The sequence below is a fragment of the Drosophila subpulchrella genome, chromosome 3L (assembly GCF_014743375.2).
Source record: "Drosophila subpulchrella strain 33 F10 #4 breed RU33 chromosome 3L, RU_Dsub_v1.1 Primary Assembly, whole genome shotgun sequence".
Taxonomy (NCBI): domain Eukaryota; kingdom Metazoa; phylum Arthropoda; class Insecta; order Diptera; family Drosophilidae; genus Drosophila; species Drosophila subpulchrella.
Window position 1 is genome coordinate 17,579,295 of NC_050612.1, and position 25,256 is coordinate 17,604,550.

The window sequence follows — 25,256 nt, forward strand, 5'->3', positions numbered from 1 at the left end:
AAATATTTCAAGTTCCCAAGAAACAAACTTTCCACTAATATTTATTTTTTTGCTTTTATTTAGTGTTTTCTTAGCTTACAGCGAAAAACATGAAACACATTTTTCAATTACATTACAAAAAAACTAAACAAACAAGCTTAGCAATTAATCTAAGTGTCTTTAATAGTGAAATCTTAGCGCAACAAGAATTAATTTCCGTTAGGTTGAATAACGCTTTTAATATAAAGTACTGCTAACAATAACATACAGATATCGATTCTATTTGAAACTCGCTCATTTCGCCTTGACTTAAACTTAATTATAAATAACAATTTGTGTCGTTTTGTTTTTTATGTATTTTACAAATGTTGCTTTATAATGCTTAAGATTATTTTGTTTCTGTTAAATAAGAATATTGCAAATTAATTATGTATTGGTTGGTACTCCAGGGTTTTCGTGCATAATTCTTTTCAAAGTGCGGGAGACTGGGGCGTGATCTAAAGGGCACTTGGGGAGGTACATATATAGAAAATCAAATACTTCTGGGGAACTCAATTCGAATTAAATACTCTTGCCTTGCCCGTGGACGGAAACCGTTGCTTACAGAAATTTTGGTCTATGCCAAACGAATAATATGCATCTTTCTTGGAAGACAAATGAAAATGAATTTTCAATTTGCAGTTGGGAGTTATTAATTAATTAATGAGAGACACCCACAAAAGTTTCTCATCTTAACTTTCCTTTGTGTCTTTTTTGCTACTGTACACAGTCTTTGTATGTTTTTTTTTTCTTTTTTCGTATGCTTGTTTGTTGAAGTACTTAAATCTAAATGCTTGAAACCATCTTACACCTCGGTGCTGTGCGTCTGAATTCGGACTTTCTTAACACTTCCGTTTCGCCGCATCGGTGGCGAACTGCCGGAACCGGAATAGCCGGGATTTTGAATGCCCAACGTTGGATCCGGCCGGGGTCTCGGTTTTTTCAGGCTCGAGCGCAGTGGCGATCGAGTCACCGAGTCGAGGGTGGACCCATTGGAGACGCTGGTCACCGTGGTGCTCATGGAGGCCACACTGCCCGCCGTTCCCGCTCCATTCCGGATTCCACTGTACGGCTTTCCGGAGGCGTCCGTCACCGAGACGCCGTTGCGACTGCGCGGCTCCTTGAAGCCCGGATTATTGAACGTGGTGGCACTGCCAGGAGATGAGGCATCCAGCGCCATCGTGGGATCTCCACCGGGACTGCGCGAATAAATCACATCGTAAAGGGCGGCCACAAACAGAGCGATGGTTAAAACAATCGCCACGATCTGTAAAGTTAAATAAAACAATATTATAAATGTCATAATATAATTTAAAGGCAATCGAAAGATTTCTTTATTTTTCCAACTTATAAGGGTTTTTATTATAACATACTTTAAAATGTTGAATTTGCTCGTCAACATTGTTGGACCGCTTACCCAAAAAAGGTTTTTCTTTCTGAATAGTTTTTTTAATAAAAAATATTAATATTAAATTATAGGAAAACCAAACAACAAAGTAGGGAAATCTTTAGATTGCCTGATTATTGCTCACGCAACTGCCTGAGTAATTAACCATTAATCACCTGTATATAGAAGGAAATGCCCCGCGATATCTTGAAGCCAAAGCGCTCCTGCTCATCAATTTGCAGAGCAAACAAGACCGTCGCTATGATGGCCAGTACACCTGGAAATATTTCAATTAAATTACGCTTCTTTATCGTTCTTAGCCAACCCCATCTGAACTCACCTCCCAGCAACGCCAACATTAGCTTCACTATCACTAGAGTTGTGTAGGGCATTACCACCTTCTCCCTGGATGAGATCATCGCGTGTTGAATGACCGACAAAATGCAGAAGATGCCCAGCACAGCTGAGCTGCCAATGGCCAAAAGTCCACTGACGAAAACTGCATCTGAAAAGGGAGGAGGGCAAAAATTAATACTAATAAAACTTTTAAAATATTTTAAATTATAATATATATTATATTATATATTTAAAAATAAAACTACCTTTTCTGAAGTATATTTAATAAAATATCAGTTGGGATGAAAATAATTTTAAATACTTACTGCTTAACCTAAACTTTGATACATCGTTGCCGCATTTCTCGCGATTGTACGTCAATTGCTTGCAGACCTTAAACGGTCCGAAATAACCTCGATCGAAGTCATAGCCGCCTGTAAATGAGAAATACGAATTAGATTGATCAAATTAAAATATTGCACAGTGGGCACTCACCCGATGGACTATCGTAGTATCCCCAGATGGGTATGCCAATGGCCACGGATGCCAAGGCGAAGCAAACAAAGCCCAGACAGGTCACCCCAGCAGCATAAAGTGTCGACTTTGCCATGTTTTACTGTACAGCATAACGATAACAATCCAATTGAGATCCAACGAGCTGAAAAGAAACGGACAGACATTAGCATTCAATTGCAAACACTTGCCCAAATAATGAAGACATCGTTCTGCCAAATTATGTCAAATGCCCATTGACTTTGAGCCACATTTGCCAATCCAAGAGATAAAAAATGTCATTGTCAAGCGCATTTGAAATGCGAACACGACGACAAAGAGGCTAAGCTGTTCCCCGAAAAATCTTCTTACATGCATTAGCAAATGTACTTATGGAGGAACCACCCACATGACGTACTCGTAAACTCGTAACCCACCCATCCGAGCACTTTGTCATCCTCGCATTGAGCCGTGTGTTCTCATCACGAACAATTAGATCCCATTCATACATAAAGAGCTACTTGCCGCTGACCTTGAGATTGCATAAAAAAAGACCAAGAAAAAATAATGCTTACGCAGAGAAATATCTATCTCTGTGTAGGTCGCTTACACGTATCTGTATCCAAAAGATACACAAAAGCTTTCAATTCAGTTTTTCTTTGCTTGCGTTATTCTGTAAGCGGATTTCAGCCATAAACCGATTTCCTCTTACATGTAATTAAATGGATTTTAGAACACAAATTTCTAGAGTATCAATATCTATAGCTACCCCTAAAGTCAAGTTCAGCTCGAGAAATGCCAGTTATTTTTGACAGCTCTCGGCTAATTGATGAGCTATTAAAGGCCGCGTGCAAAAATAGCATTTAGGAGGTAATTGGCGTAACGATATCAACGTATACGTATTTCGAAAAGTGAACGTTAAGTATGGGTGATACGGATTCATGTGAAAATAGCAGTATAAAGACTGTGTGCTAATGAGATACTTAAAATTCTAATTGTTAGTTTATGTAATTCTGATCAGTACAAATATTTTGACAAACATTTAATTTATCATGTGAAATAAATAAAGTGAAAAGAATTTTAACTGCTGCTAAAACATACTTAACTATTTTAGCTACCCTTTCTTCAAGGCCTAGTAATCATGATTTGTCTTAAGCAATCTTTTCCACTCATCAACTGCAGAACCCGTCGGTGAATGTCTCCTACCTTCATGCTAATAAACTTAACAACCTTCTCAATAAGCCACTCAAACCCACTCCCCTCGTAATAGCATAAATAGTATCACATGCAAGTAAGTTGAGAGTCCTCAATGACAGCGAGAGATCGCAGCGAGCATTGAAATGCCAGAAACCAGAAACTGGAGACACACTGTGCCCAAGAAATCCAAATGAATCCGAGACGAGGTTGCCTCATCTGGGCAACTGAATTGGAGTGGAGACTCCGATTTTGACGATGTTTGCCAGACGCTGTTTGTTGCTCTTAGCGGTAAATAGACAGGCGAATCTGAAGAAGGCGAATATGTGCCGCCCGGCTTAAATTACCCCAACGAATACCGCTGATGGTTCTGCTTCTTGGCTCGAAAGTTGGCCAAGAGGAAGGCTCGACTTTGCGAGCCGGAGTGGAACTAAGATTTTGAAAAGCCCCAGAGAATGGTTCTTCGCAGATACGATATTTTAGGAGATCCCGAAACATTATTATTTATTTCTTAACTTTCTGCTATATCAAATAGTCCTTATATTAATATAAATTATATCAATATAAAAACTATTTGATATAGCAAATTACTATAAAGATATATATATACTTTTGAAAATTTAGAAAAAGCCAAGAATTATTCTTTGGAGATAAGACGTTTTCGGATATATCAAACATTAGTATCTTCGGATCTTTAATATTTTCTTCTTAATTGTATTTATATTATGATTTATTGTTTATTAACATTTCTTGATATATCATTTTCCTATAAAGATTTCATTGGATATAGCTTGTTTAAATTTCTAGCAATTCCATCTTTCTTCTGAGTTCTTTGTGATCTTTTCTTTCCACGTCTCTCAATTCATTCTGCAACTTTGTTGTGTGGCTAACAAATGGCAGCTAACCTCTGAGTCGAAGCTCAAGCCAAAGCCAAGCTAAGAGCCTAATCAAAAGCCAAAGCCAGGCCAAGTCAAAGTCAATGGAATGAACTTTTCCCAATTGTGTCACGATTTTCAACTTGCATAAATTTCATTTGGGATACTCCTCTCCATTTCCCTTCCGATCCCCCACAAAATGGAAGACTCGTCGCGTGGCTTCTTTTATTTTTTCCTTTAAACCTCTTTTCTGGCCATCACATCGGTGATCGTGTGTAGGTGGTCGAAAAGGTGGAGAGAAGGCCCAAAGCGGTGTTTGGATTCGGGGACTGAGCTATAGAGCTCTGGGCCATTTTGATTGCCCGGCTGAGAGCGTGATTCAGAGGTGATGTGCATATGTTTATATGATTTACACGCCGTGCGTTGGTGTCAAGAAAGAATGTACAGTGTATGCTCTTTAAAGCCATACTTTAAGAAAGTTGATATTTATATAAGAAGTATAAATTATAATAAAATTTTGAAAGAGTCAGATTACAAAATTCACCATTTTCTAGCTCGGTCACAAAAGATCACTCACATTTTAACATAATATATTTTAAGTTGTTTGGTTTACATAAGTCATTGTAAAAGACTCCATGAATATTAAAATGAAATATATTATACATTTACGAGGAATCGGGCATTTCGCATATCATCATATCACATTTTTATGATAAGCTAGTAAAATAAGATTATGCAACCCAAATAATAATATATCAGATTAAAATACAATTTTATCTAACTTAGAACGGTTCGTGTTAGATTTGTCCTACTGTTGATATCAAAAGTCTGGATAGCCACTTATTGAGTGGCCAACACGACTGGCCAAGCGAAAAGCCACCAAGTGTAATTGTCAGCGGGCCGTCCGAGCCAAGTTCACCACACTTGGCTTGCCACATGATGTGGCAGCCACTTCGTGTGGGTTTCCCGGGTGTTTCGGTCTTTTAACATAAAGCCATAACCATGAATCAAACCACCAATGAAAGGAGAAATCTTTTTATCCAGCTAAAGCCAAGCTTATCTTACAAAAACATATAGGATATAGAATTTTTTAGAATTCTAGTTTTATGCACTAACATATCTAATAAAGAATTTAGAAAAAATAATTAAAAAATAATAAATTGTTAACTAGTTTTAATATAAATCAAATATTCAATACAACATTAAATGCATCTTAAAGTTGAAACTTATTTATTCTTCAATTTCAACTTTTTGTAATTGATTTTATGTTACCTTTCCCTAAGGTTGGCTTTTATAAATCTTATTTTTAAGTCATATGTAAATTGCATGTATCCATTAATAGTGTAGAGAACATTATTGCGTTCTTAAAAGTATTTCTACACCCAGAAAAAAAAGAACGAAAAAAATCAAGAACATTTTTCATGAAATGCGAACAATCCGTTCTCCATTTTTAGTTCTCACATTTCGAACGTTTGTTTACGAAAATCGAACGGTGTTGGTAACAATTTCTACCGACGAACAACTTGGTTCCAAATTGCGAAAAATGTTCTCAGATATCGAACGCCGTTCATGAAAAAGCTGCGATAGACGCGATAAAGTCTATCGAAAACGATAAACTATCAACATCGTTCATAAAAACATGTATGTAGGTCTAGTGTCCCAATTGACCGTACTCGAAACATTCGCTCGGTGGTCCAGCTGCTAGAGCGTCCGCCTCCGACACATGGTAGCACAGGTTCGAGTCCGCGAGAAGACGGTTGTGAATTGTAAGTTTTATTAAAATATTATTTCTAATGTTTATATGTACTTCTATCAATAAATAATTACTTTGTCATCAACAAAATAACCAAAATACATTAAATTCTACCAATAACAAAACATGAGATGGGAAATTAAATAAATCTCTACCAGGCGTCCAGAAAGTCTAGCATGTACACAAACCTCATTTTTTTTAGATTTTTATGTTCTCAGGTTAAGCCCGAAATGTTCTTAATCTGACACCATTCGTTCGGAACCCGACCTAAAGTTTCGGTCACATTTTACTTGGAGCCCATTAATGCCGACTTAGTCACCTGGATTCGATTTATCTCCGACACAACTCCAACTCAACTTAAAGTTCAACTCGTACTTCCATTAGCATTTTCAAGTCGTCCGCAGCAACCCAACCAAATCAATTAACTTGGGAAACGAAAGCCGGCCAAATAAAGCAATTTAACGTGGAAAAGAAAGGCCAACCACCTTTCGAGGATTGTCCAAACCCAAGCAAATCGCTCCAGACCCATTAGCCTCACTCACTTAATCAACAGAATGTGCAAATTTTTCCAGACGAAGGGCCGAACCTAACGCAACCCAAATAAAAGGGAACTTAGACTAATGAAAAGTCGCTTTTCCGCGGAAATTGGGTCACCGGTGGGAACGTTCCAGCCGGACCAGGAACCCAGACAGGAAATTTACTTCAATTTGTCGGCCGGCTCGACTGGCATCGACTTGCACGCCCGCAAATCAAATGGAAAAACGTGGCGCGGACTCTCTAATGGTGCCTCTCACCTTTCCACCCCTCGGCTCACATTTCCTCACCTGTATTTTCCACCTTTCTGCTATTGATTTTCACCCGAATCGAATAGGGTACTTAAAGGGGCATTTCCTTAGAAGATCAAAAACTAACTTAAACTATGAAAAAGATACAATTATCTATATTTGGGATTTCTAGATTGGCTTACTAAAAGTAATTTTTAAACATTTGTTTTTGTTCTTTTTTTGTCATTGTTATGAAAAGGGTATATCTTAAAGTCTGTAGATCAATAGTAAAGTTCTGAATCGTAGTTAGTTGGCAACGCGAGTGAAGAATTTTCCAAACTGTGTTTTCTTTCTTTTGTTTATGTTTGGCCGCACTTGTTGCCATGGCAAAGTGCAAAACAGGCCACAACAGCTGGGGAAAAGTTTGTGCCGCTTCTACCTTTGCCGTTGCCTTGGAAAACTTTGTAAAATTGGGCACAGTGGAAATGCAATTTTCCTAGCGGCTCTTATTTTTTGGGGGTTCTAAGTATACACTTCGCAAGCCAAAGTCAAGTGAGGTTAGAACTTGTCTTAATTGAGTGACAGAGCAGACAGCTAACGAAATTTTGGGCTAACTAAATTAGTTTGGGTTTATTCGGATAGATTTTCTTGGGGTCAATGGAATAAAAAGCTCAACTTCAAGCAGACTTTGTCAAATGCTCTATCGTTATCACTAATATAATATTCAAAATACTTGGATTAAAAACTTTTTTATCTTATCGAAATCCTATAGTATTTAAAAGAGATCTATACAATTTTAAAGCTTGTAAAATATTTACTTTGCTTTATTTTGGTTGGAATTCAAGATCTATTACAAGATTCCCATTGAAAACTTAAGCCAGTCAAGAGAGGAAACAAAACAGAAGTCAAAGAAACGACTTCCGCTGGATTAGAAGAATCTCGAGCTACTTATGAAGCACCTCTTTCTGGAGAAAAGCCGGATTCCCAGGCTCCACAAACAGAGATCTATCATGCTAATTTCTGTTCACATAGGACGGATGGTCTTGGAAATGGGTCAAACTTGTTTTTAGAACTAAAAATTTGTAACTTCATCTTTCATCGTTCATCTTTTGCTGTCATCTCTCCAGCTGGGCTTATAATTGCTGTTCCTGTTTGATTTGTTGTTAACACATTTCACTTCAGCTTGCCAACGGAAGCTCCCATCTTCTGTCCCTGTCTAGATCCCTATTTCTCACTCGCTTTTGTGGAAGATTTTCACGTTTCGTTGAATTGTGAAAAACTTTTACTTTGTTGCCGCTTCTTTAAGCACTTCACTTTTTTATTTTGGGTGAAAGTTACCACCAAACAAAAGCCCTAGACGCTATCTTTATGGCAGCGATCTCTTTCGCTCGCACTCAGCCATAAGTAGTTCGGTAAACTTTCAGCATTTTCTTCTTTTTCTATACTTTTCAGTTAGTATTTATCTATCGTTATGACAAGCGTGCAACATGCTGCAAGTGCGACAAGTTGTGCAAACAACAATCAAGCTGCCAACGCCCTCAAAAACTTGTTGGCCACCCTTTACACTGAAAAAAGAGCTAGGCATTTGATAAGAAGAGGGTACACAAACCACACAATAAACAAATTTGAGTATTTGAGATCTTGTTTCAATAGCATTCGTTGAAATCAATGAAATCTTAAGAAATAAACCTATATATGTTACCCGATTTGTCGATGAAAGAAACGTTAAATTTCGTCTAAATATAACAAAAAGCGTAAACTGACAAGAAAACTAAACCAATAATTTTTATTTTTAGAAAGAAAACCAATTCTTAAGAATCTGAAAAGTAATATATTTAGGTGTAGGCCCCCCACAAAGTCCTCCCGTTTCCCAACCCCTTTTCATATGTGTGTCAGACATTGTCATTGGGCAGTGGGGAGGAAAAGTGGGAAAGCGTTTTTCGTCCAACACTAAAAACAGTTTGTTCTGTGGCCAGCTGTTGGTGTCCCACTTTGTGTCTCAGTTCCATCTTTTCCACCATCTCACCCTCCATCATATTTTACTGCCCCCACCCATGACATTGTTGCCATATTGTTGCATAGGTACAACCGTTATTTACATAACATGTGCTGCATTTTACATGAAACGGTTAACCATCTTCTTTGGCCGTGTCAAACAATTAAGCATAATTGCTATAAGGCAGGCAGCAAAAAACAGGGAGGGCTAAAGGAGACGATGGGAAATGGCCTGGGGCATGTTTAGTTAAGTCTTAGGAATTAAGACATACATAGGTCTGGGTAAACTTGAATGTTTGTAGGTTAACAGCCGTGTCCCAGCGTTATATGCATTAACTCAACTTAGTTACAAGTCAAATTAGTCAGACGTAGAGGGTGTGCAACAAACAATTTTCGACTTTTATGCACATGCATGTATGTTTTGATGATTTAAACTTTCCAAATGAATAATAAAAAAAGATTTACATATATGAAATATCTCAAACACAATAACGCGAGTTTTCTTTAATGCTACCAACTATAATATCATTGTAAATTTGTTGTTATTTTTACCATTATTTATATCTCTTCATGTATAAATATACTTTAAAATAACAAATAACCATTAAATATTTTTTTTTTGCAAGCTTAAGAAACTATAATCCTATATTACATATACGTAGATCATAAACTCAACTTATCTTGTAAATGATATATAATAAATATAAGCTCTAACTGATGAGCTGATAACATTTATTTATAGTGATACTCTAAAGGAAAAGTATAAGTACTTATAGTAAACGAATGTAAAGTAGAAATAATTTATTCCAACTTCAAACTCTCTACTCCCATAGTAACCCAATTTGATCTGCTTGAATTGCCACCCAGGGCGATACTAACACGTTCTGTGTAATGATGATGGCCCATTGTCGTCTATTCATTTAATTTGCTTGTGCTAATTTCCCGCTTGATACGGCAAAAGTCACACGAAGAGTCAACAGAAGCGACCAGATTGAGGGATTGAGGTCCAGGGGATTGGGGATCGGGCTGGGGATATGCCTCGGTCGATTCAATAAAGTCATTAGCTAAAGTAGCCAATGCATCGGGGACGTTCGCCGGTCCAAGATGAGAGCAGAATGGAGCGGGTTTCGGCTCACTGACTTGGCAAATGGAAAGTGCAACGAGGCAACGATGCTGCTGCTGCTGCACTCGAAAAAGCCATGTTGATAAGGAAAAGAGATATTAAGTATAAAACATTTCCGAAAATCTGATCAAAATATAGATGCTATTTTTGCTCAAGTATTTGTAATGACACAGAGAAAAACTTTAAATACAATTAAATATAATGAACTTTAATAATAATAGCAAAATAAGATGAAGTCCTGAAGACGTATATTTTAAAACACTTATTTTGTCAAGAATTTGTAAACAAAGTATTGTGAACAATTCTAGCTCATTTAAAAGATAATTTATCTTTGACATGCAATGAAATGAAAAAGGTATTTCCGGGTATGGGATAGAAATACCTCATTATAAAGAAAAAATGTATCTAAATGTTTCTTATAATAATAAAAAAATAAATTTTTACAATTGCTATTCGATGTAAATTGTTTTTATTATAAATAAAAAATTAATTGGAGTACGTATATTTTTCAGTGTAATTTTGCTGCTTTGCTGATGCTGCCAGTACTCATGTTGCTGCTGTGCATGTTGCTGATGTTGCAAGAACGACTCATGTGCATGTGTGTTCGCATTGTTAATGGCTGCCGCTGTCAGTTAATAATTCTGCGTGCCGCTCTCCACGCCCCAAGGCGTTGCCAACTAACTAACTAACTAACCAGCTCCCAAAGATGGTCCGTTATCTGGCTGAAAGTCGATTTATAGCCCAGAAAAGGCGGAAGCTCGGGGATTTCTAAGTATTCGGATAAAGTCTTGGGAGGTTCCCAAGAATAAAATCGCATTTACTTGGCTTGATTTAGGTTACAGCTACGCCTTTGGCTTAAATTTAATAGCTTTAAATACATCAAAATGCATTTGATATTTTTATAGGTATTAAAAAAACTTTAAAGTTTAACAATGCCTTTATATTCATTACTTTTTTTCTTTTTGTAAAGCTAAATAAAATCTAAACCACTAATCCGATTCAAAACATGTAAATTTAAATCACTTAATCCGCGAAAGTTACTGAACCAACATTGTTCGTTTTCTTTTCAAATACATCACAGAATAGAGTGATTTTCAAGAATTAACACGCGACTATAAGCTTGAAAATTGCTAATAAATAGAAATATTTCCCAGATGATTTATGGTTTAATTACCTATTTACAAAAAACTGTAGGAGTTTTTAGAGCTTACCAAATGAAATGCCATAATTATCTTTTGCTTGGAATTTAAACTAACCGGAAGTTTAAGCAGCAAAACGCATTCTATCTCTATTTTTCGCTTCGGTTTTTTTTATCGGATTTTTTCGACACTTGCGTCTTCACACCAATAAATAAATAAACAGAACAGAACAGAACAAAACTGCCTGGCACCATCAGCTCATTGGGGCTCCATAAACTGCTCAGATGGCTGAATGGCCAACTGGCACTCAAGTGTGTCTGGATTTGGTTTTTTTTGGATTTTTGTAGGGGAGTTGCTCACCGATGCAGTCGATAAATCACGTGCGCTGCTCATCTCGAAAGGCGATTGTGATTTTGTCAGCCGTGGCAACGGCAAAATAAAAATGCTGCTGCCATGGACTCGGTCTTTTCAGTTGGCTAATTAAATAGGCAAATGTTTGGCTATAACCTTTCCTTTAGCCAACCAATTAACAATTAAAATCACGTAAGAGGTTGTAAGTACTTCCGGTGAAGCAAGTGGCATAAAGCTGAGGCAGCAACAAACTTAGTTTTCTAAATTCTTTGAAGGATCACAATAATTCAGTACTACATTTTGATATAGAATTAGGAATATAATAGATTTATAAAATGACTTGGTTCCTAAAATAACCTGAATTATATTACAAAATCTAAATATCAGAATTAGAAGACAAATGTACATAACAAATATATTAATTATCATTATTAAATCTTCAACCATTTTAAACCAACTACCATTTAACTTAGTTTAGTTTTGTAAACTACTCTATCTATAATAATAATTATAATAATAATATAGCATTGTTAGACTAATGTTGGGTCAAAACTTGATCTTAAATAGATTTATCTCTGTAGATAATAAAAATAAAGTTTATTAAAATATTATTTACACTACAAGTCATAGCAAAGGGTACATAAACTAAAAAAATAACAAATTATTCATAAATTTCCCCAAGCTTCCCACTCAACAATTGGCTTCCAGACAAGTTTCTCTCATGTGCAGATTAATATATACCTCCGTGAACTCCCACATCAAAATGGAATTAACATAATGTTAATCAGTCGCAGATATTGTTGAAAAACAAGTTTTCATTGTCTGTAATAAGCGGGCAGCCAAAGGTTAGCGAAAAGAAAAGCCTCTAATGAGGCGGTCGCAAATACTTCAAACGCAACTTGAGAATTTCTAGCCCGATAAAAGCATCATGTTCGAAACGTATCTTTCAGTTGAGTCATGCAAATATTGTTGATCGTCTTTTGGCCGCTGCCCTTTTAATGTAATTTAATTTGTGCCTCATTCCAGTTGTCAGTTATTGAACCGGTTGCTGTTGTCTTTTCCCCAACGCTCCGCGTTCATTCATTCATTTATTTATGATTGTTTTGTTCAGTACTTGCAAAGATCAAGGGTGTATTGAATCAATAATTAATTTATATAAATTATGTAATTTGCTGAGTATGAATTGTGACTTACAAATACAAAATACAAATAAAAACATCTTAATTCAAAATATAAGTTAAAACAACCTATTTGTATTATATCTTCGCAGCAGTTTTTTAATAGTAATTGTATATATAAAAACACAATATAAACAATCTCAATCCATTGCACAAATCTTTTAAAATAAAAAAAAAATTAAATATCTTTATATAATATAATATTATAACAGTTGCAATATCAGCTAGTATTTCTTCTTAACGTTACATTGGCCCCACGACGTATTTTCAAAGCTTTATGATGTCGCAACACCGGTTACATTTCATTCTCCACATGCTCAAAAAAATGCGTAAAAATTAAAAAGAATGAGAATTAAGAAAAAGTGACGAAAAAGAAGACAGCAGCAGGCGAGGCTTAGGTTAACAACCTTGACCGCGAATTTTTAGGAGACAGCAGAGTGGGGAACATTCTTTTATTTGGTTTTTATTGGTGTGGAATTCAAGCTGATTCGGCTAATATTTGGATTTCTCAGTAAAGAAAACTTTAAAAGTGCTTTTAAGAGTTTAAGATCCATATGAACAGCGTGAAAATATGACTGAGTATATTTTTTAATGTTGCACGGCATGCTGATTAAAAAAGAATATCTCCCTTTAGTATAATATTGCTCTGTTAAATACTTACTTCTAACTAATTTTATAAATCCATTTCAATTAGGCCAACTTTTATTTTTCTTCTGCTGCAATCCATGACTCAAGTATTTGTTATGGGTGGGTTTTTCAGCCTATCTAAAAGGTAACAAAAACAAATAAGAGATTAGTAAAGAGTTGTTTGCTGTTTTTGAAATCAATGAATCAAAACGATTTCCCAGTACTTTACTGGCTTATTGGTTGATCAATATATGCAGTGGGTATTTACTTGGCTATAAAAATGACTTTAAGCATACTAATAAGTCAGAACATTTCCCATTGATATGGATTTTAACTTAGAATTAAACTAATTACTTTTAAGATTAACATTTTCGATTATTGTATCCATATGAAATTAAATGAAGTGCTTCCAAGATTATATTTCCATCTACAAGCAATGTTCCTTAATCACTTCCCTTAATTAAAAGATAAACTTCACTAACAACCTTTGCATCAAATGCAACTACAATTACTTAAACTCTTATCAAAAAAGGGGGAAAGGGGTTTCGCAATCGTGCCTTGAATCGTCAAGTTAAAATTGCATGACAATTACCCCAGAGACCCGGAGAGTCGAGCAAGAAAATTTCAACGAAATTTGTATGCCGGTTGCACAGCAATGACAATGGTTAATGGAACCCCCTCGCAATCGTCCACCTCGCCGCCCATGTCTAAAAATTGCGTGAATCACGTTAGTCAGCGGCGTGACAATGGGTGAAACGCAATCAAAAGTACTTAAAAACCCAACCGAAAGTTGACAGGCATCCAAACGATTCGAATCAGCTTCGTTGATGGCTTTCTAATTTCCTCGAGTTTCGCTTCTTTGGGGTTGGGCAGAAAAAAAAAACACTTTAATTAGAGACTTGCAGTTCACATGTATTATAATTGACCCCCAAACAAAAGCTGAAAACTAGGCGAGCAAATTGTTGTCTCTTTTTGCGGTCTCTTTGTGTGAGTTTTGTGTTATGCAAGTTTAAGCATTTATACTTGACCTCTTCAAATATTTTTGTTGATTGAGCAATTGGAAACCAACCATAAAAGAATTCGGACAATTTTGTTCAATTTCAGAAAGAAAATTTGGTAATCGGAGTAGCATCAATTAGATGAAAATTGATTGGCTTGTAGATGCAGGGAAAGATTTATGGACATTTTCAATAAATTAAATTAAATCAGAAACAAAATTGTATTGAACTCTACTGTATTTGTTAAGGTTTAAGTTAATTTAAATTTTGTAATAATATATCACATGTTATTACGTGTAAATATACTTTTATTACAGTTGTCAGCATTGCATGCTCTAAGAAGGAAACATTAAAGTTAAACCATCATTACCCTAATTACATAAAATCTTTATTTGTGTTTCACAAACGAAGTGTAATACCATTTAAAGTCGAAAACGGAAATTCTCTTTTTAAACGAGGGACCTTAATTAATTTAGGCCCTCATCAATGTCATATAATTTTAGTTTTTTTAGATTATCCATGAAAACACCCAGTTTGTATTTTCTCTTTAAGAACATTTTGGAAATGCAATTATAATTCAACTTTAAATGAATATTATTTTGCAATACCATTTTCATACACTTGCAATTCCTCATTATCTCTGTTAATCTCGAAGTAGTAATAATGGAAAGCGTAAAAAATCAAGCGTGAGTGGCTTGGATCGACATTACTGTAGTATCATCCTATTTACCAGCCATTTTCCTCATCCCATTAGAGCTGATTTTCTATCTAAACTTTTTCCGAATGTTCCCAAACAAATCCCAACAGTTTTGGCAGTCCATTAACTTGGGTTAACAATGGTTTGGACCAAGCTGAGTGCTGCACTTTCGTTGAAAGCCTCACCCCGTTTAATTGGAACCAAAGCTTCCGTCTGGGGCAGCTCGCTTTTTCATCTAATTTCCTGTTCGACAATGGCAAAAGCAGTTTCAATTTCGAATCAGTGCAGTGGGAACTCCCCCTCTCGTACACTCAAAAACATAATATAGAACAGTAAATGGGGATTCATGTAATCAAAGTTAACGCAAAACTTCAACAAAAGAATCGCTGAACCGCATCCTCCCTCCAAAAAAAAGGGAAAGAGAGCAGTGCACTTAAATAGCTGCATAAATTTCAATTAAAATGCAACGAAATAAGAAAAGTAACAACAAGATGTAAAACCGCTTTGGGCCAACTCCGAGGGAATGGGAATGGACCCTGTGGAAGATGAGGCAAACCGTTCCAAACTCAATTAAAAGGGCACTTAATTACGCAGTCAAAGTGTGCAAATGTGAGAGCAAGAAATCTAGAAAGGGAGAGCCATAGAACACTTGCAAGAAAGAATGCCATAAGTCAATTTGCATAAGACAAGCTGGAGTTTCGATTGACCATGAAGCCGACTGCGCCGCCAATGCAATTTTACAGTGGAACTGATACTTGCCAATTTAAAAAAAAAATAATAATAATAAATTGTTGTTAATTTATTTAGAATAATACGTGCATTACCTTTAGAACAACTTTAAAAACATTATCTATAAATTAAACATTTTTTGGAACTGTCTTAAACAAAAAGGAATTAAAAGTTTATATTCTAAAATGAAACTGGATTATCCGAAATAGATAAATCAAATTGCCATTGAAAGAAATAATATTTTTAGAAGAGATGTATTTTGACTCGAATTTTTTGTTATAGTATTTGAAAAAGAAACTTATATTGGCCAAACAAATTGTTTTAAATACCTCCTAAATTATAAAAGAAAAAACAAAGTAAGCATTATGTTCAGACTTTAAACTACTTCTTTACTTCTTTCGTTATATATGGTCTGATTTACTTAGAATTCGTATACAAAATAGTTATTAAAAAAGTAAATAAGAAAAAAATAATGTTATTTTTGATACTATGCCCTAAATGGATCCACTGTTCTAAAACCAAGGCTTGTTGCTTGTATGCATTGCACTCGCTCTAACAAATTGGCTGTCTCGCTCTTGGGAATGCACAAAAAGCTGACCACGCAAGTGTGACGTCGCCAGTTGTTGTTGTTGTGGCTGCTGCTGCGTCTGCGCTGTTGTTGTTTTTTACCAATGCTATTTGGCCACTCAACCAAAGCTCCCCATTTCCACTGTCAGTCCCCGTGCCCCACCCCCTTTTCCAACCTCTCAACGCAATGCCGTCGACCTGCCCACATTATGTAAAATTGAAAAATCCGATAGGCGTGGTCCCCAAACAACATACTTTTACACGCATGCACCTAAAACATATTTTGTATCTTTTTTGTTTGTGGAGATAAACATCATACCATACAAAATGGGGACCTTTTTATGTAGGATTCACCCAAAACAGTTAATTGCACATTAATAAATACACTTTTTTGAATTGTTAGACTTGTAAACTTAAGTGTTAAAGGAAATAAATTAACTTTTCTATTACTATGCACAATAATATAATACATATTTGCATAAAAATTATAAAATTAGTTTATATAAAATTAGTTTTTATACACTTTTCCATCAAAAAAGCATTTAAATTTTTGTCTGTGCATCGACAGTAACAATAAGAAGAAGAACAATAACAACGACCAGTTTTTAGGGGCTAACGGTGCTTCACGTCACCTACTTTTCATTTTGGATTTTGAGTTTTTGGTAGATAAAATACATTTTCCTATATGTGTGTGTGCTTATATGCTCCTCTAACCGTTAAAACCGGTTTTACTTTTGGTTTTTCCTCAAGATTTTGGGCATTGAAAACGAAATTATTTCGAAATTCAGTAAAAAGAAGAAACTGAGAGGAAAGAAGGTTAGCCTGTGGAGTTTTGACCGAGTTTTCATTTCGTAAGAAATGAGCTATGCATTTTCCCAAGCAAGCCTCAACTAATACCTTTACCATATACCTTAACCACTTTAAAATTATTGAGCAACTAAACATTTTTCTTCGACTTCAACTATAACCTGTTTCACACATCTAAACAGCATTTGCATATTATAACCACTCCCCGAAACTTGATAAGTAACATTAGAGATAAGACATCCAAACGTGACCATCATGGAAAAAAGATGAAAGCAGAGAAAAGCATTTAAAAGTCTTTAACAAAAAGCGCGTGCCAGGGTCAACTCAAGTCAAATCTTGTTATAAACACAATACAAAACTTTATAGAATATTCATATGAATACTTGATCATCGTTAACATTTTTGTTCTGGAACCATAAAAAACAGGAAGAACTGCTTTAGTCGAGTGCCTCGGCTCTTAAATAACTTTTTTCAGATACGTTTTACCAAATCCTAAAAGTAGTGAATTTTGAACGGGTATTATAAAGCCGGAAACACTATTTCCAACTATAACCGTCTTTTTTAACGAATAGAGCATACCCTGTTACTCTATGAACAATGGGTATACAATAAACGAAGAAATGTGCACACATGTCGATATCTCTATTGTATTCTAGATTCCTAGAACTATTCCAAACGGAATTTGAGTTTATGGAAAGCGGTTGACATCAATCTAAGAATTTTCTTCGAAGTAAGAGCAGTTATCAATTTAACAACAAAAGTTCTTACATAGCTTAGAAAAGCATAGAAATTTAATAAAACAAAGATTGTTAGTTTATAACCAATTACGTGAAAGTTATTCTTAACCGAAACTTGACTGTTTCACAACTCAATTTCAAAATCACTTCATAATTAATTCTATACTAAGTACATATTTTTAACTTTGCCGCCTAACTAGCCATTTAATATTCTCTCTTCGCATTGCCAAATTCATTTCTTTATTAATTTATTCCTAATAAAGGGGCGGTGGGCGCAATATATAAAATGGTACGCCGAAAATAGACCCAAAGGCGAAAGCCTGCCGTGTCTCAAAAATGTTTATTATCCCAGTTTTATGAGCCCGTAAAACGCTTCATCGGCTGGCATGCAACTGCTCCATTGGCTAAGAATAAAACGTTCATTGAGCAGGCCAACACTTTCGGTTACTCTGGCTAAGTCTAATTTTACGTAGGCACATCCCACCCCAAATATCCTTATTTCCTTTCCACAACTTGACTTTTCCTGCGCTTAATAGGTCAACTCGGTCAGGATTAGGTCACATGGGCTGCACCCTCTATTGCGTTGGCCAAAAAGGTTAAGTTGGTAATTAAATTTGAGGTCAGTTCCGCAGACGGCTATCTAAATGTGGCAGGTTCCTGCCTTTGTTGTCGAGTTTGGCAAAAGGCTTTTATCTGCGAGAACGAAATGTAATGAATTCCCTTGCGTGTCAGATTGTCATCATTTGCCTGAGATCATCAGCAGGGAGTCGTAAATATAGTTTGTCAATCTTTCGCTTGGCTGGGCGCTTTGATGGAGGGCTGAGATGGTTAACAAAATCATGACAGTAACCAGGAAAGAATACTTGAAATGAAGGGATTTTCTCGAGTGCTTCAGACCAATTTTCTTTGTTGTTCTTAGACCTTAGAATGTGACTTTGCTTTGACGTTGCCCTATTACTTGATTACCGGTTTTTTTGGGGTTGATTTTTAGCTTAATGATGTCACCTCATGGAGTGGTTTATTTGGAGTAACTTTCATTAAATTTAAAACAAAATTCAGACTCGTTAGGGTAGATTACTTAGAAAATTGCCAAACGTATTAACGAAATTGTAAGATAAACATTTGTAAGACAATTTAACATCATTAAAAATAATTTAAAAAACATTAAAAAGAATGAAATATTATTATAATATTGTAATATAATATAATTTTACTGTTCTTAAACATAGAAATGTAAAATTAAATTAATTTTGAAGTTGCATTCTAGATTTCATACCCCACATATGGCTTTTGTTTGCCTTCTAAACATGCTTAAAAATGTTTACTAAGTGCAAACCTGCACTGCGACATTTTGTGACAATTATTTTGTTTTCCAACTTTCAACATGGCTAAGAAGGAGCTCTGTAATTTAGTTTAATTGCCTCACAACATTTGCTAATTAGGTTTTGTAGTTGGGGAAACTCTTATCACAATTTGCGAGTATTCTCAAAGCACAGCGAAAAAGTTTGCATATTTAAGTTGAAGTCAGGGCCCTCCCCCGGATCCCCCCTCCCCTCTTAATAACCAACACCTGCTGAGCTGCCGTGACTGAAAGTCGTTTAAACTGTTTCACTGATGTTTTTCGATGTTGTTGCTGCTGCTGGCATAATTATTTTTTACATTTTTTTGTTTAGGCTTTCAAAGAGTTGAGTTAGAGCTAGGTAAATAAATTTGCAAGCAAACTTTGCAAGGCAAGACTTTTGACTTTTGCGTCGGTTAGTGCAGTGGCCTGAAGTTGTAAATCTTTTTCGGAATTTTTAATGAGCTTTGTTGATAAGCCAAAAAGGGGTTATGTTGGTGGGAAAATTGTGAGTTTAACAAGGGAAAATTGCAGGTTTCATCGTCTAAAAGAGACTTGGATATTACTTTAGATGCGTTAATTTAGCAGGGGTAGTTATGAAAAAAGCTTGTCTTTTTATACTGTATATCTTAAGTAAAAACCCTTGTAAACATATTGATTTTAAGGTATACTACCCTGCAATCCATTTTAAACAATGCACACATTTTTGAACTGTTATCGTACATCAATTTTTCATTCTTTGTCCACCGATCTCATCTGTATCACGTTCTTAGATATGAAATCTTATCCCATAGTAACAAGATTAATATCCGAACAAACAATTCTGGGGAATGTGAAAGTAAACAGATACAGTCATTTGATAAGCTCGAAGGCCTCATTGCCAACAACATGGGCCTGATATTAAGCTTATCTGAAATCTATTTAATTTTCTAACTATTAAAAAAATATATAAAAGAATAAATAAGTAAATAAAATAAAATGATTTAAATGTTTCTTATTGAAATAATCTACCAAATTCTAAATTATGTATTTATCGATCTGAATTTCGACATTATTTTACTGAATATGGGAAAACAATAGAACATTGATCGTTCTAGAAGATTATTCAAATCCGCTACGATCTTTTCTGATTTTTTTTGCAATCATAGGTAAACAAAAATCAAAAGCGACAATATCAAAAAAATTCCAACAAACCTGAAACCTGTACGAGTTGCTCTCTGCCGCTGCGCTGCCTCCGCCGACTGCGCTGTCGCCGCCAACGTCGACGTCAAGAACTTCGACTTAAAAGCTCTCAGGCGAAGTTCTTGTGGTTGGCGTTGTTGTTGTTGCTGCTGATGTCTTTTTGCATGTGCAAATCGAGAGAGAGCGAGTGAGAGGGAGCGATGGAGCGCACCAATACACGCGCGTTTTGACAGGTAAGCGAAACACGTCGCAAAGAGAGGAAGAAGAAGAAGCAGTAATGAATGATCGTCGCTTTAACTTTTCGATTGCATTGGTATGCGTGTGTGCATTTCTGGGAGTTAACTTTTAACACTTTTTAGCCTTGGATTTTCTAAACAACTAATGCACTTTCCCACACTGCCTTTGAACTGATTAAGAACTCGAATATTTTACTACACTTTCACACACACACACACTTTCAAGGCGCGCCGGCTGCGCAGGCGACTTTTGTTTTAAGTTAACCCACGTAGAAAAGTCGGAAAAGCGGAGTTCGTATCTCGTATCTAACTTAATGCGTCCAGCGCGGCGATATATCGGCGACTGAGTGGACAGTTACTTTTCGTACCTTCCGCCAAGTTCACCTGGCCGAGAAAGCTTTTAAGCCAGAGCTTGGCATAGCGCAACCGTGAGAAACGCACTAACGCGTTGGAAATCTATCTGTTTTCACGCCAAATACGGCGGTTTTTAGACCATACGTTGGGAATTTGATAAAAACATTTTGGCATACCTTGTGTGTATTTTAGAAATGGAATACTTTAAAAATATATAAATTAATGAAGGTAATATAAGTTTTATAAGTATTTTAATATTGAGTGTGATATTTAGTTTTACTACATGAAAATAAATGATTTGATACTTATTGATCCTGAATTTGACCTGCTTGAATATTTAAAAATTGATACAACCTAGTAATTTATTTGAACGAATCCTGTTGAAGCCTTGTCCAAATGATAAGCCCCTAAGGCAATGATTTAAAGATGCCAAATGTTCTAAAACCAAGTTTAAAACGAATTTCTATTGACTTATCTTTTTAAAATGTGCTTGAAACTGGACTTTAATAATTAGTATTAATAATTATTTCATATACATTAATTTGACTTTTTTCTTTCGGTTCGATTACCTAGATTGGCCATCACTGATGGAACCAACAATCGACTTCATCGAACCAGTTCCCTGTCAACAGAGTTGCACAACAGTTCCAGCAGCGGCGAAGTAAAAATTAATAATTTTTAATTAAACTCTTGAGAAAATGTTGCGAGCTGGATGCCAACTGCTGACGCAGTCCGCCCTTCCGGCCGGAAAGACGGGCGGGAACAGCTTCGCCCTGGAATTCGTCCGCTGGCGCAGGAAGCCGCGCTGGCTGCCGGTGGCCAAGAGCAAGATGTTCCGCGTGCCCGAGCGCAAGAAGCAGACGGAGGAGGAGCGCACGGAGCTCATGAGGCTCCACAACCATTACAAGTAGGTTGACCATGCACAGATCCCGACCCCAAGCTCCATTTGCCCATGACCAACTAGTGAAGTGTTCCTGTAATACTGCTCTGTTTCCATTCTCCTCGTTCGTTAAACCATTTCTGTATTATCGCTTCTTCTTAAGACACCTCTTTAAAAAAATGTACTTGATCCATTGGCACATTGTTATGAAATTAACATTTTCCCTGCGAAATGTTGATTCTTTAATGTTTGTACTCCTTTAACTAACCAGCATAATCTAGATATTTGTTCATTATTTTCATTTGGTCAACAATCTAAATATATGGGCTATGATTAGGCCAGAAATATTAAGGATTGATGGATTTAAAATAATTGTCTTGCCAACTTTCAAAATCCTCTTCTAGGGAACACGTCTAAAATTCCAACTTCTGTGATACATAAATATTTTTAATACATCAAGCTAAAACAATCTTTAACCTCCTAATTCTAGAACCCAGCTCCGCTCAGTGCGTCAGTTCCTGAGGGAGGAAAACGTTCGACATGACGAAACCTCCACCGTAGACCACATCGTGCTCACTCCCGAGCAGGAGGAGGCCGAGTTCCAGAAGTGCATTGATGCCAATGCCGCCTGGAACGCAGCCATTGCCAAGGAGCGGGACCAGCGTTTGGCCAAGGAGCGAGAGGAAAAGGTTGCCTATGTCCAGGAGCGACTGGAGGCACGACAGGTGCGAGAGGAGGAGCGCAAGGAGCAGGCCAACCAGCGGGTTCTGCTCGAGATCGAGCGATCCAAGACGTACATAACCAGAGAAAACTTGGACGCAGCCATTGAGACCGCTTTGGCCAACCCCGTGGACCACAACTACGCCATCGACCTGGCCGGAAATCTTTACCAGGGAAGAAGCACCACTCAGCTCCCAGATGCCAGTCCAGAGCCCAACCAGCAGGTCGCGAGTAATTAATCGATTGTCTTAGTTTGTTGTTATATTAAAAAAGCTTTCTTTGCTAAATGTGGTTTCTTAGGAATATGAACCTTATTTACCAATTCATATATACGCTTATTTTATTCAGCACAGTACAACATAGATTTTGATAAAGGAGGTATGCAGTGGTAGAACCATTTACTTAAATGTTAGATAAATATATATATTAATTAAAATACATTAAATAATACAGACCATTAACCGATATCTTTTTAGATTTATAGGCAATAATGATAGCTCCATTTTTGAGCAACACTTCCATCATTTTGCTTTTGAATAACAAATATTAGTGAAAAATCTAACAGTTGTTTAGTTAATGCTTCGAACACCTTTAGTGCTTTAAAGTAATTTTTACCTCCAAAAAGAACAGGTATTCTAAGGTTTATCGTATTACAAATTCTATATTTAAATTTTATGTACGGCAACTAGAGTAGGAATAACTTAGAGTTAGGCGCAGCCTATTTACAATATTACATGTCTAGTATGGGGGAGTGGATGCAAGTTGTGCTACGTGCCCGGTACCGGATTCGTCCGTTTGGCTGCCGCCTCCTGCTGCTCGAAAAGGTGCACCCAATCTGGAGTGGCCTTGAGTTTGGCTTGGATGGGTCCCAAATTTATCATGTTTCCGCTACGCTGCTCGCGGTTCGCCGTTACCGACATGAGCTCCTGCAGGAAACCAGGATCGAGACCCATATCCAAGTCGAAGCGGGTATCTCCCAGCTGCAGCTTGACGCGGCCCGACTTGAACCTTAGAATCTTGCCGATCTGCCCCTCTTCCAGTTGCCGCAACACACTTCCCTTGGCTGCGGTGGAGGATTTGGCTGCAGGACTTGAGGGTTCCGATTCACTTGTAGCTAGAGGATCAGGCTTAGCTGGTTCTGGCTCCTCGGAATCATCGCCAACACATGGCAACACATCAGGGAGCTGCATGAGAAAGATTTGCGATTGGCTGGAGTCCAGAAAGTTTCCTATGGTGCGCGGATAGCGACCGTACTGCAGCGGTGGTTCCTCTAGGCTGGCAACCTGGGCGGCCACGTGCAACTGCTGCAGATGCTGCGCTACTGCCAAGGTGTCTAGAAGTGAAAATTATATTAGATTAACTCTATTTAAGAGTGCAGAACCTTACCTTTCTGTGTTGAGGATGAACTGGCATCCTCCTGCTTAACTATCGGTGTCTTCTGGGTGACCCAAAGTCCTGGAGTTTACAATAGGAAAACAAAATGTTAGTGCATGGAAGTGGTCACAGATTTAGTTTCGGGTCTATATGATATATCCATTTTACAATCTTTTTCCTCAACAAGGTGAACGGAACACGTACCCTCTTTCAGCAGGATGGGCCTGAGGGCCATCTCAGTCTTGGTGGGCTCATCCTCGCTGAGCTCGGCATCACTGGCTTCTGATTCTCCCAGGAGTTCCTTGATCCGTTCTGACTGGCTCTTGTCGTCCTTGCGATCTACTCGTTTCCTGGCCACGGCCACCTCCTCACCACCCCGGGCATATGCCGTTCCATTGCCCGTGGACCTCCGCACGTGGACATCGCCCGCTCCTTCGGAGAAAAGACCCTGGGTCTGGATTAGCGTGGAATTGGCCCCGCCAGCGGAATTTCCACCACGACCACGTGTTGCTCCTGTGCCGTTGCCACGCCCACCCCTGCGTCCGCTTCTCGGTTGTGTGGTGTCCTTGGAGGTCTTGACATTGCTATAGTTCAGATCAGATGATGAAATTAAAGATTTTACTAGGAAATCCCAATACTTACGAATTTTTGTTCCGCACTGCATTCAAATTGGGGGCAAAGACCTTTTTGCTGGCTGCCCCAGCGCCACGCCCACCGAGGGTCAAGTCGCGGGCGGGGGTCAGCCTGGTCATCCCATTGAGCGTCTCCAGGGGACGTGTCCCGCCCCCCGACGGACCATTGCTATTCGTTGTGGACCCACTGGCTCCACTGATGGACGAAGCTGTTGCTGTGGTGGCCGTCATCCGCTTCGCTGGCATGGCGTCCCATTCGCGCCGCCCGTCCTCCCAAAAGGTCTGCAGACGTTGCAGAGCTCTGATATTCCTTAAAATCCGCTTGTTTTCCGCTGCAGTTCGCTTTGAGTTCTTTGCTTTTCCTTTGAGGTTAATAGGAAAGCAGTGTGCATGCCGATACACAACAATCGATAGTTTGAAGTGTAAAATAGAGGTGGCAAGCATTGATTTTATCGATGTATACAGACATTATTTCGAGATAAAATTTTAAAATTAAAAAAAAAATAGTTATTGACGATACAAATTTTAAAACTCTAGAAATCTTCATTAATTAAAAAAATTGGAACGATTGTAAAAAATTCTTGAAAATGTCATGTCATGTCAAATAATTTTTAATAATTTAAACAGATTTATTTAACAACATTCAAGAACTTAAAAAAAAATTTTTTAATTTTGTAAACTGTAAAAAAATTTAAAAAGATTTAGAATCTTAATATTTTGTATTAAAAAGTAGAATCCCGCGAACTTAAATTAACTCGAAAACTCCAAGACT

General features: G+C 37.1%; 3 protein-coding genes across 4 annotated transcripts; 1 reads left to right on the forward strand and 2 right to left on the reverse strand.

The window, feature by feature from the left end:
- Positions 1 to 38: 38 nt before the first annotated feature.
- LOC119554752 lies at positions 39 to 20,872 on the reverse strand. 2 transcript variants are annotated; one of them, XM_037865781.1, is made up of 7 exons: positions 20,301 to 20,872; positions 13,267 to 13,366; positions 2,237 to 2,399; positions 2,068 to 2,175; positions 1,746 to 1,910; positions 1,582 to 1,682; positions 39 to 1,285 (listed from the first exon to the last, which is right to left on the reverse strand). In XM_037865781.1, the coding sequence occupies exons 3-7, from the start codon at positions 2,349 to 2,351 to the stop codon at positions 824 to 826; spliced, it is 951 nt and encodes a 316-aa protein (XP_037721709.1). In that variant the 5' UTR covers positions 2,352 to 2,399; positions 13,267 to 13,366; positions 20,301 to 20,872; the 3' UTR covers positions 39 to 823. The 2 variants fall into 2 exon arrangements, with proteins under 2 accessions (XP_037721709.1, XP_037721708.1); XM_037865780.1 differs by having other exon boundaries at positions 13,267 to 13,370.
- Positions 20,873 to 21,499: 627 nt separating this feature from the next.
- Positions 21,500 to 22,806, forward strand: LOC119554605 (probable 28S ribosomal protein S26, mitochondrial). The gene is made up of 2 exons (XM_037865597.1): positions 21,500 to 21,785; positions 22,249 to 22,806. Exons 1-2 carry the CDS (start codon positions 21,577 to 21,579, stop codon positions 22,715 to 22,717), a joined length of 678 nt encoding a protein of 225 aa, XP_037721525.1. The 5' UTR covers positions 21,500 to 21,576; the 3' UTR covers positions 22,718 to 22,806.
- A 313-nt stretch (positions 22,807 to 23,119) lies between these two features.
- LOC119554604 (DNA-directed RNA polymerase III subunit RPC4) lies at positions 23,120 to 24,880 on the reverse strand. The gene is made up of 4 exons (XM_037865596.1): positions 24,495 to 24,880; positions 24,057 to 24,436; positions 23,865 to 23,933; positions 23,120 to 23,811 (listed from the first exon to the last, which is right to left on the reverse strand). Exons 1-4 carry the CDS (start codon positions 24,728 to 24,730, stop codon positions 23,246 to 23,248), a joined length of 1,251 nt encoding a protein of 416 aa, XP_037721524.1. The 5' UTR covers positions 24,731 to 24,880; the 3' UTR covers positions 23,120 to 23,245.
- Positions 24,881 to 25,256: the final 376 nt, after the last annotated feature.

Bases quoted from the DNA above. Each gene is read 5' to 3' on its own strand.
- LOC119554605 (XM_037865597.1), top strand. From the start codon at position 21,577: ATGTTGCGAGCTGGATGCCAACTGCTGACGCAGTCCGCCCTTCCGGCC. The intron at 21,786-22,248 runs GTAGGTTGACCA...TCCTAATTCTAG, and splicing joins AGGCTCCACAACCATTACAA to AACCCAGCTCCGCTCAGTGC.
- LOC119554604 (XM_037865596.1), bottom strand. From the start codon at position 24,730: ATGCCAGCGAAGCGGATGACGGCCACCACAGCAACAGCTTCGTCCATC. The intron at 24,437-24,494 runs GTAAGTATTGGG...TCTGAACTATAG, and splicing joins GCAGTGCGGAACAAAAATTC to CAATGTCAAGACCTCCAAGG. The intron at 23,812-23,864 runs GTAAGGTTCTGC...TTTCACTTCTAG, and splicing joins TTCATCCTCAACACAGAAAG to ACACCTTGGCAGTAGCGCAG.
- LOC119554752 (XM_037865781.1), bottom strand. From the start codon at position 2,351: ATGGCAAAGTCGACACTTTATGCTGCTGGGGTGACCTGTCTGGGCTTT. The intron at 2,176-2,236 runs GTGAGTGCCCAC...TCTCATTTACAG, and splicing joins ATACTACGATAGTCCATCGG to GCGGCTATGACTTCGATCGA. The intron at 1,286-1,581 runs GTGATTAATGGT...TTAACTTTACAG, and splicing joins GCATTTCCTTCTATATACAG to ATCGTGGCGATTGTTTTAAC.